Source organism: Vanellus vanellus (genome assembly GCF_965231255.1).
Source record: "Vanellus vanellus genome assembly, chromosome: 1".
NCBI lineage: Eukaryota > Metazoa > Chordata > Aves > Charadriiformes > Charadriidae > Vanellus > Vanellus vanellus.
Window position 1 is genome coordinate 95,766,584 of NC_138905.1, and position 13,535 is coordinate 95,780,118.

The window sequence follows — 13,535 nt, forward strand, 5'->3', positions numbered from 1 at the left end:
ATGCTTTTTTGCTAGTGTGATTGTTTTACCAGATATTTTTTACCTCTAGGCCATAAAGATTAATTTTCCAAATTCTGCAAGGAGGTTGCATCTTCCAAAATGCATGATGTAACCTTAAATTCCTAATGGTCTGTGGGAAAATAATAATTTAATGGCAACTTTTTAGTTGCAAGGAAAAGAATGTAACTTGTCATTTTATCTCAGGAGTCCAAAGAATTAAAGCAATTGGAGATTGATTCTTGTTATTATGATTAGCTTAATTTAAATAGGAAGCATTTTAATGAAGTCTTGTGTTTTGCTGGGCAGCTGTTTGTTTGAAAGCCTTTGACTCAAATAACTAAAAAAAGGATAGAAAAGGGGTTTGTACTGCAAGCACTGCAACTCTGTGACAGGAACTGTTAACTTTAATTGTGAAGTGCTTGTTTAGGCGTATGTGTATAGGTTTCAGTGGCAAGCAGTCAGAAAAATAAATTGAAGACAGTTTGTTTCAGTTTTCCTCACTGACTACCACAAAAACCATCTTCTTTTGTTCTCTGCAGGGGGCCGTTATCTACAAGTCTCTTCACATTTAAGACAAGCGGTAAGCATTATCACTTGTATTACATGTTGATGTTTTCATACAAATTTTGTGAGTAGAAATAAGCGTGTAAGTATTTTATTTCTTATTTTTTGTTATAGTTAGACATTTTTTTACTGCATTCCTCAGTAATTTATATGTTTGAATTGTTTTACTAGCTCATTTTGAAGATTAACAGTCACTACGTTTTTAGATACAGTCATGTATAAAGTAAGCCTTGCTTATCTGCAGAAAGAGATTCTTTCAGGTTATGTTCCTCTATTACAGTCTGGTTCGAAGTGACTTGACTCCCATACTTTAAATGCACCGCTAAAGCAGAGTTGGGCACTTAAGAGTTGCTCTTTATTTGTACCACCTGTGCATCCTAGTTTTTTTCCAGGTTTACTCCTTACGCTTTCCTTGCTGCCTGCTAAGAAAGCTAGCAGAAATCCCAAAATTATTCCTTATTTTTCTCCACCCACTTTTACTTTTTTCCTCCCATATTCTTGCAGCTGAATGCTATGTGATAAATTACTTGTCTCCCTTGCTCTGGAAAGGCATCTCTTGGGCCTTGCTCTGTGTGTAAGTTGTGTTCCTTCTTGGCTGCTGTGTTTTGTTTTGTAAATATGTACCAGGTTGCTGATTGGTATAACAAGTGTTCCCCTGCTTAAAGCTTTACTCCTTTCCATGTTTTTACTTCCTGTCATTTACCTGTTTTACAAATAAATTAGCTGTAGTTTTTGAAATGGAATCTACTTTTTCTGTAAGTCACTTTGAATGCCATCTTTGAGTGGATGTTGGAAGTATTGTGAAGACAGTGTCCTTTCCTTAGTCTCTTTTAATTGTTTTAATAACAATATAACTCCCCCCCCCCCCCCCCCAGCAAAACCATAATGTCTGTTTTCCATAAGGATAAAGTTAAAATAAAAGAGGGGGAAATCATACTCATACTCCTTAAAAGTAAACAAATACTTTTCCTATTATATAAGTAAAAGTGATGCTGACTGGAGATATAAAGGCAGGAATCTCATGGGCAGGAGTGTTTGGAGATGGAAATGTTTACAAACAAGCAAAAATTAGAAAATATAATCCACATAATATTAAAATAATTTCTATCCCAGACCTCTGCAAGAGCTGGAAGAAGAAATTGCATGTCTGGTGACCTTATGTATGCAGAATATTAAACACAGTGATCGAGACAGGGTTTGTTGGGGTTTTTTGTCTTTCAAAATGTGATCTGATGGTGTATATGAATGTAATTATGTGGCCTGGAAATATGAAGAGATAGGACAAAATGCTGATTTAGACTATGGATTTCAGTGACATATTTGAGAAATTATTGAATAAGCTAGAGACAAGATGCAGGTCTAGATTAAAATGTATGTAGTTGGGTGCCCTAGGAGTTAGCTGAAGGAAAAAAAGAGGACTCTGTAGAATGCTCAAATAAGGTTTTATCAGACTGTGGTGAAGTTACAAGTATGGTTTTTCTGTAATAGTTGTTTTCATGACTTGGTACAAAATAGAGGAGTGTGTTCTTAATGCTAGAGGCATGGTCAGTGCAGAGGAAGGTGTAACTATTTGTAAGGGAAGACCTGGCTGATTTTGAAACTTGAGTAATGGGAATTAATTGAAGAATCACAGAGCAAAAAGTATAAGGTTGTAGAGACTGAGGCATTTCTGCTTCAAACTGGCAGCTTGTTAGATGGAAGTGACAGGTGAGGGAAAGGATCTGGTTAGTCAAGTGCTACTGTGATCCCGTCCAATAGAGACAACGTCCAGTAGAGACAACAAACTATTAATGCCATCGAACAGGACATCGGTGAGGCCTTGTCTGGCATCCAGTCACACATGGGCTCTGCCCCCTGCACCTCCCTTGAGGGATGAGCACCTGACCTTGGTGCAGAGGAGGGCTGCAGGAGTGCCTGCAGGGAGAGGGGGAGCTCACAGCAAAAGGGAAACCTGGCTGGGTTGTTCAGGCTGCCTGACTGCAGGCAAAGATTGCTCTCTGCTGATCTGTCTGGGGAATACACGTGTGAAAGGGGGAAACTTTTGGTACTACAGAACAAGATTTTATAGCTAAGAGCAAACGGATATCAACTAGCCACAAGGAAATTTAGCCAGGAATTTAGGAGATGTTTTCTAGCCATCGGTAGAATGCAACATTGGAAGAAACTTTTAGTAAGAATGGTGACAAAAAAATACAACTAATTTCAAGAATGTGTTTGAGCTCAAGGCCAGGATTATGACATGGCTTTCTTTAGTGTATTGTTTGAATTAACATTGTGATACTGAGGTGAGCTTAAAAACCAAGAAATTATATAGATGCAAAAAAGAAATGAATGATCAAGTAGTCTGTTTCCCATTCCTGCATCAATCATACATGCTATTAAACCATGAGAGCTCCCCCAAAGCTTCTCTTCTAGTGCTCTGTATGGGCCGTGATTGAGAGAATATCCACATTACTGTTGAGCCGGCATAAATCACGTAATACTCAAGACCACAAATTTGGTTCCAGCATCGCTTTTAGAAAGCAGAAGACAGTAATTTTTGTTGGTAGTGGTGTTATGGAATAAATTTAGATGGCAGTTTAATATTTGCATGTAAAATTTTAAACTCCAAGGAGGTAAAATAATTGAGTAACTTGCATTTTCATTTTGAATCCTCCCCTTTCCTGTTGCTCAGGTTGCTATGGGACACTGGGGATGGAATCTGGGGTAATCCCTGATTCCCAGATCACGGCATCATCTATTCTTGAGTGGTCTGACCAAACAGGACAAGTGAACATTTGGAAACCTGAAAATGCCAGACTAAAAAGGGTTGGTCCTCCTTGGGCTGCCTTTATCAGTGATGACCATCAGTGGTTGCAGATTGACTTGAATAAAGAAAAGAGAATAACAGGTAAGTGAATCTGATGTGGCTTTTAAGCAGCATTCAAGAAGTTTGGTTACCGACATCCTTTCTTCCAGTGCTTGGTCTTAGATAAAGTCCAGGTAACATTTAATTACTGTTACAGCAAAATTGGCTCCATGTCCTAGCTAATACACTGAGGAGTTTGGAGTTAGAGTTGAACAGGTAGAGCTTCATGGTAGAAAACACCTCTTCCATCAGAATTTGTTGAAGTGTTTCCTGTGGTTTTATTGGATCCTTGATGCTTCCCCTTTCCTGCTGTTGGAGGTGCAAATCCATATCCTGTCAGCTCGGTCCACTGGTACCTCTGCATGTGTACTGACTTAAGTTTTTAGGTTTTTCCCTACTGCCTGTCGTGTCTGTAATGAATCCAACAGTGGAGACAGGAACAACCGCAGTGCAGTGTGAGACAAGCAACAGACAGTAAACCAGCTGGCAACCTCCCCTTCACCTCCTTGCCTGAAGTGGAACTTTGGCCGAGAGTCAGGGGTGGTGGGCTCCTCAGCAGTCTGTTGCACTTTCCCTCAGCAAACAGACCCAACAGTGCAGACCGATGCAGCCAGAGTCTGGGTTAGGCTCTGTTCCTTCACAGAGATTGTGATGGACCATCTGTCTTGATTTTACTAGCTGTGTTTATTTGGAGAGACAGCTGGAGGTGCCGATTCCTAATCCGCTCTGTATGGTTTGCTTCACATTTTGTGAGTTGAATGAGTGAGGTCATGGTTACCTGTGTCTGTTGATCACAATGTGGCCTGTGCCGAGTAGTGAAGCACTGAGGCATTTTGGGGTTAACCTCGGGTAGCCTAAATAGTAGCAGTACAGCTATTGTATCTTCTATGCTGACATTAGTGCTTTCTATTTTGATTTAATTGTTCAGAGGTGATTCGCTGTTCTTAATTGGCATGTTTTCACTGACTTAAATCAAAAATCAAGTGGCTTTAAGTAGAGTGCTTCATAGAGTTCTGGGCTTTAAGACTATTGTGAAACATCTTCCTTTTATCAGTTTGGGTTTGTGTGTCTCTCAAATGTGTGAGTTGGTCTCTGTAAACTCAGCTGCGCACACTGCTATCAGCAGCTCCGTTTCCTGTCATTAAGCAACTGGGGTTTACCAGCAGCCTTTGTTATTACCTCCCGGGGGGCTATTTGGATTTTACATTACTCCTCGAATTCCTGTGCTAATAAGCTTTTAGAAAACAGCTTTCCTATGTGAGTCTTTCTGCATCGCTGCAGTGTCAGCTTTAGGAACCGACAGTTCTTTCAGTGGTGTTTTTAAGTTGGCGGTACAAAAGCAGGGAAGTGTGGTACTGTCTTGGCACCTGGAGACAGGAGTGGGCCACGGTCAAATGAACAGGCCGTTTCCATCAAGAAATGGGGGAAGAGTGCTTAGCAAGGTTATATATTAATTAATATATTATGTATATATAATTAATAACCTCATATAGAATATATAATTAATTAAAACATAAAAGTACGTAAAATGATTATAAAGTTTCAGTCACTGTAGAAGGATCAGACCCTGGCACCATGGATAGATTTTTTGAAATGTAACTGGACCCGTGGAGATTCCAACTACATAACTCTGGATTCAAAAGCTGATCTCTTAATTTTTACAAACTGTTACCAGTTTTTTGTCTAACTGGGCACCTTCGTTTTCACAGGTATCATAACTACTGGATCAACCTTAGCAGAATACTACTATTACGTTTCAGCCTACAGAATTTTATACAGTGATGATGCACAGAAATGGACAGTATACAGAGAGCCTGGCATGGATAAAGATAAGGTAAAAATACCAGACAGTTTCTAGGTATGTTCTATGGAGATTTCACAATTGTAAATGCGACTAATTTTGGTATGGTGAGGAAGCGTTAAGTAACTTTCCTTTTCAGTGTAATTCTGAATCATAAACAGCATCTATGTGGAAGAAACTATGAAAATATGCAAACATGTAAGGATCTGAACAGTTCTGAAATGCACAGATTATTTTTATTACTATTTGGGGATGGGAGTATTCTATACAAGAAACTTCCATTGCCAGTGGTAGGCCGTCTGGTACGGCATATAATCAGATTTCTTTCAAATTTCTTTCAAAATAGGTTGTTTGTTTCAAAAATAAGGGTTTTTTTCTTATCCTCTTGTGGTTACAGAATAAATGTTATGGGTTGTATAATTTTCCATTGTTTATAATATTTCTGTTAATGTCACTGTTTGACAAAATACGGGTAAGTTTCTTTCCTGTATAATAGAACAGCCCTTGCAGAGGGGAGTTTTCTTAAAAAATGAAATGGTATGTTCAGATTGCAAATGCTTTGCCGCACAGAAAAGTTACCTAAAGTTAGCAGCAAGGTAATCTTATTTTCACTGTGTTGCAGTATTTAATAGACAGTAAAAATGGGAAGATTAATGTCCTACCTGGTCTTCCCAGTGGTTCAGATCAGATTTTCTTAAATAAATCAGAGGATTTTTGGTAACCTGACTGGAACTAGATTTTTTTTTTCCTTTTCTTAAAATTCTTGGATGTAATTTACCTTACTTCCATAGGCCTGTGGTATCACGTATGTGTAGTAGTAACGAGTAACATCATAGTAACTTTTTAGAAACAGTTCGTAAGAATGGTAACTCTTTAGCTGTACTTGGTTTTCTTCTGTTTACTGCAGGTTAAGAATGTCAAGGTAGGATGTAGCATCCTGTTGATGAAGTGAAAGGTTGAAGTATCTCATTCGTTAAATTAAGAGGTTTTTTGAACACTGAACATTATAGTAGGAAACTTTCCTGAAAGGAGGAGACTTTACTGTTGGGGCTGGTCCATCTCTTTGAACCTGCACGTGAACTAACAGACTGTTAGTATGAAGTGTTCAAAGGAAAAAAAAAATAATCCAGCATCTTTTGCTAGTTTTCGAGTGCCCTCTCCTGGCGATAAAATAAAATCTCAGCTAGAGAGCTGCCTAGATTTAGGCTTCGTGTTTAGTTTGATAATTGTTTTAGAAAACTTTTGCAGCTATTGCCTTTTAACTTGAGAATATTGTTTCTCTTGCAAGTTCATGAAATGAAACAAATTGTGGAGCTTGAATTTACAGGCAACAGAATTTTTTTGCACTCTTTGTATCATTAGGTACAATGCACAAAGAACCACACGTACCCTGGAAGTGCCAGCTGTAGTTAAATGACAGAAACAAGGGTTCTGTCAGGATCTCTTAGGCTTCAAAATAGCAGATTTTTCCTCTGGATGACATCGTCTCACTTGATACAGCTTTGCTTTTGGATGCATACGAGCGCAGGCTTCTCCCTTTGAGCCTTACATAATTGCATACCAGGCTAACCTGGAGGTGCTATTCCCTGTTTTTTTGAAAAATGTTTGAAATTCCTAACGTTGTTCAGGAGACTAGAAGCTTTTCCAAGGCTTTCCTGTAGTCCTCTTTGCCAATAGCTTCTAGAGATCTGTCAGCACTTAAGAAAAGCTTTTCTTAAAATTTTTATCTATGAAAAAAAGAATAAAATGCTTGAGTTTGGGAAAAATGACACATCAAAGCTGCAGTGCTGGAAAAGTTGTTTGACAGCACAGAGGCAAATGGAGAGAGTTTGATAACAAATTGAATATGACAGTTATCAAAAAACTTGCACTGTATTGATCTCAGAAGCGAATTTTTTTTTGTGCAAAAAATTAAATGAACAAAAAATATTGAGCTGCAGATGAGCTGCAGTTACCATCATAACACTTGACATGAAAAGCTTGACTAATAAAAGCCTGGAGCAAAGAACTACTGTTATCTTTCTTGAAGATAATAGTCAAGGTTAATGATTCTTATTGCCTTTGCTGTTACATGCTCAGCTTCAGAAACCTGAAGTGAGACTAACGTTCAGTGTTGGGCATCTGTTTCCCTAATCTGTAACTCCTGCATTTGTTGCTCGGCTAGCCAGGTGTGGCTTGCACCTTCTTTTAGTAGTGGGCACTGGCATGGCACACTGAAAACAAGGGTACAGTACAGCAGTTCGGGCTGGGCGCATCCCCTCAAAGAGTTACCCCTGTATTTTGCTTCTCATTTGCATCTTTACCAAAACAAGTAATTCTCTGGTGAGTTCTGTAGCTATGAGCCTGTCAGCTTTAAAAAAAAAAAAAAAAAAAAAAAAAAATTGCCCTAATTTAGGGGACAAGTGGCTGTAAATTGGAACTCGGTCTTCTGTGTTCTTGCTGTGTGTCATTAGATTGTGAATACTTGGACACACAAACTGTGACTGCTTTGTATTATTTCGAAAATAACACCGTAGACTTGCCCCTGCCTTCAATCTGTCTTCATTCATTGCTAGTAAATATATTTAAGAACAATAAGCTTAAATTCAGAGCAGGACAAATACCACCAAGAGCCGTGTGCTTGTAAATCTGCTCTGCAGTAAGTTGGGCAAGAACAGACACTGTACACTTTCAAGACAAATACCTTGGGTTTGCTTACCTAGATTTTTAGTGTCATGAATGGGTTAGCAGTTAGTCTGAGAGTGTTACTTGGGTACATAAAAAGGAAAATGCTCGTTACGAACTTAATGTGTAGAAAAAACTATACACTTAAACATTAAGTACTGCATTTTAGTTACCAAGCGATTTATTTTTCCATGCCTAACTAAATTACGTGTCTATTATTTGATCTGTCAGTGCTTTCAAACATGAAGACAATTAATGCCTATGTAAGGACAAACCAAAATTCTTATGCGTAAGTAACAGTAATGGGGCTTGTGTGTCTTTTAAGAGTGGAGACGTTAGGTACATCAGGGAGCCCAGGTGTGAGTCCCTTAAAGGTCTCTGAGGTTGTTTGGGATTTTTTTTGGCTTTTGAATGGATAGCTTCCTGGAATAATTGTTTTCCTTGAAATCTGTAGGGATATTCTAGTCATTTTGTTACAAAAACTTAAACACAGGAGTACAATACAAAAATATCTATCTATTTAGTGTGTCAAGGTTGAAACACGAGTGATCTGTATTGATTAAAGTGTGCTAAAAAATCCGCTGCTCTGTTTTATGCAGACCCATCAGCTGTTGCATAATACAATGCTTCTCCTTAAGACTGGCAAAAAGTGCTTTATTGTTTAACAAGTGGTATGAGTGAGCAGAAAACTTGCTATAATACTTATCTTTCAGGCAAGTGCCAAATTCTGTTCTGCATTACGTCCAACAGGATTTGCAATATCTGTATCAGTGCTTTAAAAACGAACATGTTAGTTATTGTCACCTCTATGGTGATGTGTTGCAGCAGCACCCAAGAGCTGCATTTGCAGTTGCAAAGCCCAGCTGCTGTGCGCTGACGTGGAGACACAGTTCACTTCCTATCTGAAGACATGATACCAAATCAGTCCTCCCACAGAAGATGCTGGGATGGCTTGCTGCGTTGGAGTACTGGGCCTAGTTTCTGTATTGTTTTAAGCAGTTCAGTGCAAAACCTGTAGTTGGCTGTAAGACTGTCAGTGTGCTTACACTGCATCATACAGTGACTGTCTGCTTACTGGTCTTAAATTTCAACCAGACATTGTCAAATTTTTACAAGTTCTTTGTGTGCAAGGCCCAGCAGCGACGAACCAGCTTTAGCTCATCCTTCATGCAAAGTCTGCGTCCTTCTCTTCCAGAACCACGTGGCTCCCAATGAGACTCTGAAGAGAGCGCTCGCATTCTGAACCTGAATCCTTTTATTTTGCCTGTGGTTCAGCCCTTGTAGGCACAACCACTAGAGGACAGTGTGATTACATATTTGACTGTGCCTCTTAATGCTTTCTAATAAACGCCATACCCAGTCACAGGACAGACTATGCTTAAACTATTAGGCTGTGCGAAGGCACCGCGTAATTTCTGCTTGCACATTGTCACAACTGCTTGCTATATGTATATATATTTGAAGAGTAAGTGCAAAATACTAAAAAGCACTGAGTTAGAATTATTCAATGCCATAAACGTGTGAGATGTCTTTCTTTAGCAGCAGGCATTGCCTAGGGAGCATCAGTAGAGTATTACACAGTACCTTTATTCTGAAGTTAGTAGTTGCGTGCATACACGTACACACACCCCCACCTTTATTTTATTTAGTTATATATTTAATAGGCCTGAGTGGAGATGTGCAGGCAGGCAGCAGCACAGTTCTGGGGTGAATTTTCAGTATTCTACCCCGCTTATTTTTCCTAAATAAAACATAAAAATTGGTTGTAGTTACTTAGTTGGTATTGCATTTGTGTAACATAATGTTTGTCTCTTCTTTTTTTTTTTCTTTTCTAGATATTTCAAGGGAACACTGAATTGTACCAGGAAGTTCGCAATAATTTCATTCCGCCTATTATTGCACGCTTTTTTAGGATTAACCCCTTAAAATGGCACCAGAAAATTGCAATGAAAGTAGAATTGCTAGGATGTCAGTTTAGTATAGGTAAGGCAACTGAAAACCATTCAACTGTGCAAGACAAGCAATGAAATAATTTGGCAAAGATTACATTGCGGGTATATTTTCAATGAGAAAAAATACTTCTTAGCTGCGTCATCCTTCTCTAACTGATAAGTGTGAATACCTCTGAATGTCCTCCAAAGTTATTACACTTAACCTGGAGAATACCCAAGTTTAGGTGTAAACAAGGTAATTTAGAAAATAAGTGTTTCAAAGACACCAGTCACTTGCTTTCCATGTTATTGATTCATGGGTGGTTTTTTTTCCCTCATTATATAACATGAAAAAAAGCTTTAGAGCAAACTGTTCCAGCTGTTTTCTCCTGAAAAGGAAACATGGAAAACTAGCACTTAAACCTTTTTTTATAAATTCTTTTTTTCTAAAGGCCGTGCTCCTAAAATCACCATGCCACCACCACCTCAGAACAAGAATGATGACAAGAATGATGACTTCATTCATTCAGTGAAGACTTGGTTGCAGACAGATAAAACAACTTTCACACCTGAAATAAAAAACACCACAGTGACTCCAAGCGTAACCAAAGGTACACACTGTTAAGCAGTAGATGGGTTTGGGAACTCCTTACAGTACTTTGGCATATATTAAGTGTGCTTTCTGAATTTAAGTTTTCTCAACACTTAACAGAGTATAGCAATACCAATCTTTTCTTTTTAGTATTTACCAGTTATTAAATATGCATATGATAAAAATGTACAGTTGCATGCAGAAACAAAAATCAATCTTCCAAGTCATACATACATTAAATTCCATCTTTCAAAACTTGTTCAAACTGAGTTCAGCTTGTAATTACTGAACAAATTTTGTCAGAAGGAGAAGTTGTGACCTGGACTTCCCTTCAGAATTAATCAGATGTAACTGCTTTGTTGTTTAATTTGATAATGTCTGAGGACAAAACACTTTCAACATAGCTTATCTTTTATGGAGCAGTCACGTTGGCACAAAATTCGAAAAACATCATCTGGCATCATCATTTTGTTTATGAAAGAAAATCAGAAAAGGGAGCCAGATCACTGCAGATGCAGGCATTGGTGAGGTGTCCTTTGGATGGCGGGGGACAGGATGGGCTCATGTCACAGGCAGACCCAGCATAGGCTGATTGTGATTAACTGTTAAAGTATCTGTGGTATTTACTCCTTATAGGAGGTTCAAACCTAAGTGGTTGTGTGTTCCTGGACTCTTTTGATTTTCCTTGTTAATAATAAAATACATTGTTCTAACAGAAACATCTTACTTATATTAGAATACATCTGTTGGTTTTGATGAAAAAACTTGCAAAAATACCAGCTGTGCATACATGTAGAAGAGCTAGATGTTAATTGACACTGTGGGAGCATCCAGTAGGGTAGCTTAGCTGGGGGATCTGGTATGATAGACACTATACGTAAAAACTGTGTGTTTTACCCAAGTAATTTTCAAATTAAAAATGGATTTATGAAAAGCTCTTCTGTCTGACACCACTTAATTTAATGGCTTTCAGATGTGGCATTGGCAGCAGTTCTGGTTCCAGTGCTGGTGATGGTCTTCACTACTCTGATTCTTATCTTAGTTTGTGCGTGGCATTGGAGAAACCGGTAAATGAATAGATTAATGAAAGTACTTTAAATAACTGTTAGCCTGGTGTGTGGGAATTAAATGCTGCATGTATCGCTATGGGAACTACATGGTCCACACTTGTGGAAGGATTTTTCCTCCAAATTGTATTCTCTGTGAGAAAATGTTCACTTGAATAGCGAGGACAGCAAAAGCAGCTTTTTGTAACTATTTTCATTAGACGTGCTTTTACTGAAAACTGGTTTCTCCAGTAGCAGCAGACTGGTGATGGCAAGCCAGGTTACTGGTGCTTATACTTTAAATTTGAGGACCAGTTACAGCCAAGGTGATAGTTGCTGAGCATTAATTAACACATCGTCTTATGAGCAGACTAGCTCAAATACCCCCTTTTTCTTTTTTCCACAGCAAGAAAAAAAGTGAGGGCACTTATGATCTACCTTATTGGGATCGTGCAGGTAACAAAATGGTTTCATGAAATCCTTTACTTGGCATTTTTCGTTTGATGGATATATTTCACATTGCAGTAACACAGACAATTTCTGCTAGCACAAGCTTCTCTAATGCTAACTCATGTAGGCGTAGCGACCACTGAATTTCTTTTCTGGACAGACTTAACTGCTTCATTCTCTGGTTTTTTGGTTTGTTTGTTTTTGTTTTGTTTTTTTTTTTTCAAGAAATAGAAAATACCTTGTTTCCTGTTAGAGCTTACAGCTCTGGAATTTTTTTAGTAAACAAAGTTGAGAACCTCTTACTTATGCGACATGAGGGGAAAAATAAGTTATGACGAATGTCCTTATACATTTGATAATCATATATGTGTTACTTTTTTTTTTTGTTTGTCCTGGAAAAAGGCTCTTACATCTTTGTGAAGGTCTGTCAAGTTTTGCCTTTCTTCGTTGCCCTAGTAAGCATATGGGATTGTCTGCAGCCTCTTTTAGGCATATTTTCTATCCTACTGTCTTGTGCCCCGTTAACTTGGGATCAGAAGATTCCACCAAGTGGCACTTAGCAAGCATCCTGAAAATGCTTTTGCTACAGCATAAAGGGCTGCTGCAGCAGCTGGGTTTGTACTGTCTGTATGACTGTGCTTCACTTCTCTGTCCTCATGTTGAAAATTTCCACATCTGTGTGTTTGCTCACTGGCAGTTTTCAGTATGCCTGATCCTTTAGACAAAAAAAAAACTTTTAATGACCTTATTTTTATTTATTGTCCATTTCTGATAGGTCACAGCACTGTTGTCATAGAATATTAGACTCAAAATGGGAGGGGAACCTAATAAAACCTGTCCTTCCCACCTTCTCTCAAGAAAATGTTCATGGCCACAGTCGCTCCTTTCATTTCCACTGAAGTTAAAGTCCTCTTTATTCAGGTTTTTGCAAATATTCACTGATCAACCTTTTTCAACAATATGTGTTAGAAACATGACATTAGCAGCCTGAAACCATGTTAATTAAATGTACTCTTAAGTTATATCTGACCTTGTCTAAAATTTTATGTAAATATTTGATTTACAAATTGGAATCATGGCTGACTTTTTACTATTTTCTGTGTTCTGCGAGTTTATTAATGTGATAAGGAGCACCCCCACTGCTGCTAATGAGCATTCAGGGATAGATTCACTGGATTGCAGCAGTTCTGCAGGTGTTTGAACGGGGAGCACTCAGGCAAGCTGGTTGGGTGAGAGTAACGCTGTCATTGCTGAATCTTCAATCTGCCAGAAAATGTTAATGTATCTTGTAACCTTAGGGTCATGCAAATACTGATAATGGATTGGTTTACCTGCTACAACAAAATAAGAGATGTGGTGTAAAACACACAGTATATGCAGTCTTGGGTGGTTTTTTTTTAAATCCACATGTAGGATGGTGGAAAGGAATGAAGCAATTTTTCCCGACCAAATCAGCAGAACACGAAGAAACTCCTGTACGCTACAGCAGCAGTGAAATTAGTCACCTAAGACCAAGAGAAGTCCCAACAATGCTGCAAACAGAGTCTGCAGGTACATTTTACTGGTTTTGTGGGACATGTAATATATATATATATGACATGCCAAAAATGTCAGGAATTTGGCTACATTTAATTACAGA

At 38.4% G+C, this 13,535-nt stretch overlaps 1 protein-coding gene across 1 annotated transcript in view; it reads left to right on the forward strand.

Annotated features, from left to right (window-relative positions):
* The window catches only part of DCBLD2 (discoidin, CUB and LCCL domain containing 2), a gene marked incomplete at its 5' end in the record, with an annotated part of 43,493 nt that overhangs the window by 27,869 nt on the left and 2,089 nt on the right, over nt 1–13,535 (forward strand). The window contains 8 exons of the mRNA XM_082498619.1: nt 540–580; nt 3,239–3,454; nt 5,122–5,246; nt 9,713–9,860; nt 10,261–10,419; nt 11,374–11,467; nt 11,853–11,902; nt 13,310–13,447. Of these exons, the coding sequence (XP_082354745.1) occupies nt 540–580; nt 3,239–3,454; nt 5,122–5,246; nt 9,713–9,860; nt 10,261–10,419; nt 11,374–11,467; nt 11,853–11,902; nt 13,310–13,447 (971 nt within the window). The remainder of the gene's footprint in view (nt 1–539; nt 581–3,238; nt 3,455–5,121; nt 5,247–9,712; nt 9,861–10,260; nt 10,420–11,373; nt 11,468–11,852; nt 11,903–13,309; nt 13,448–13,535) is intronic.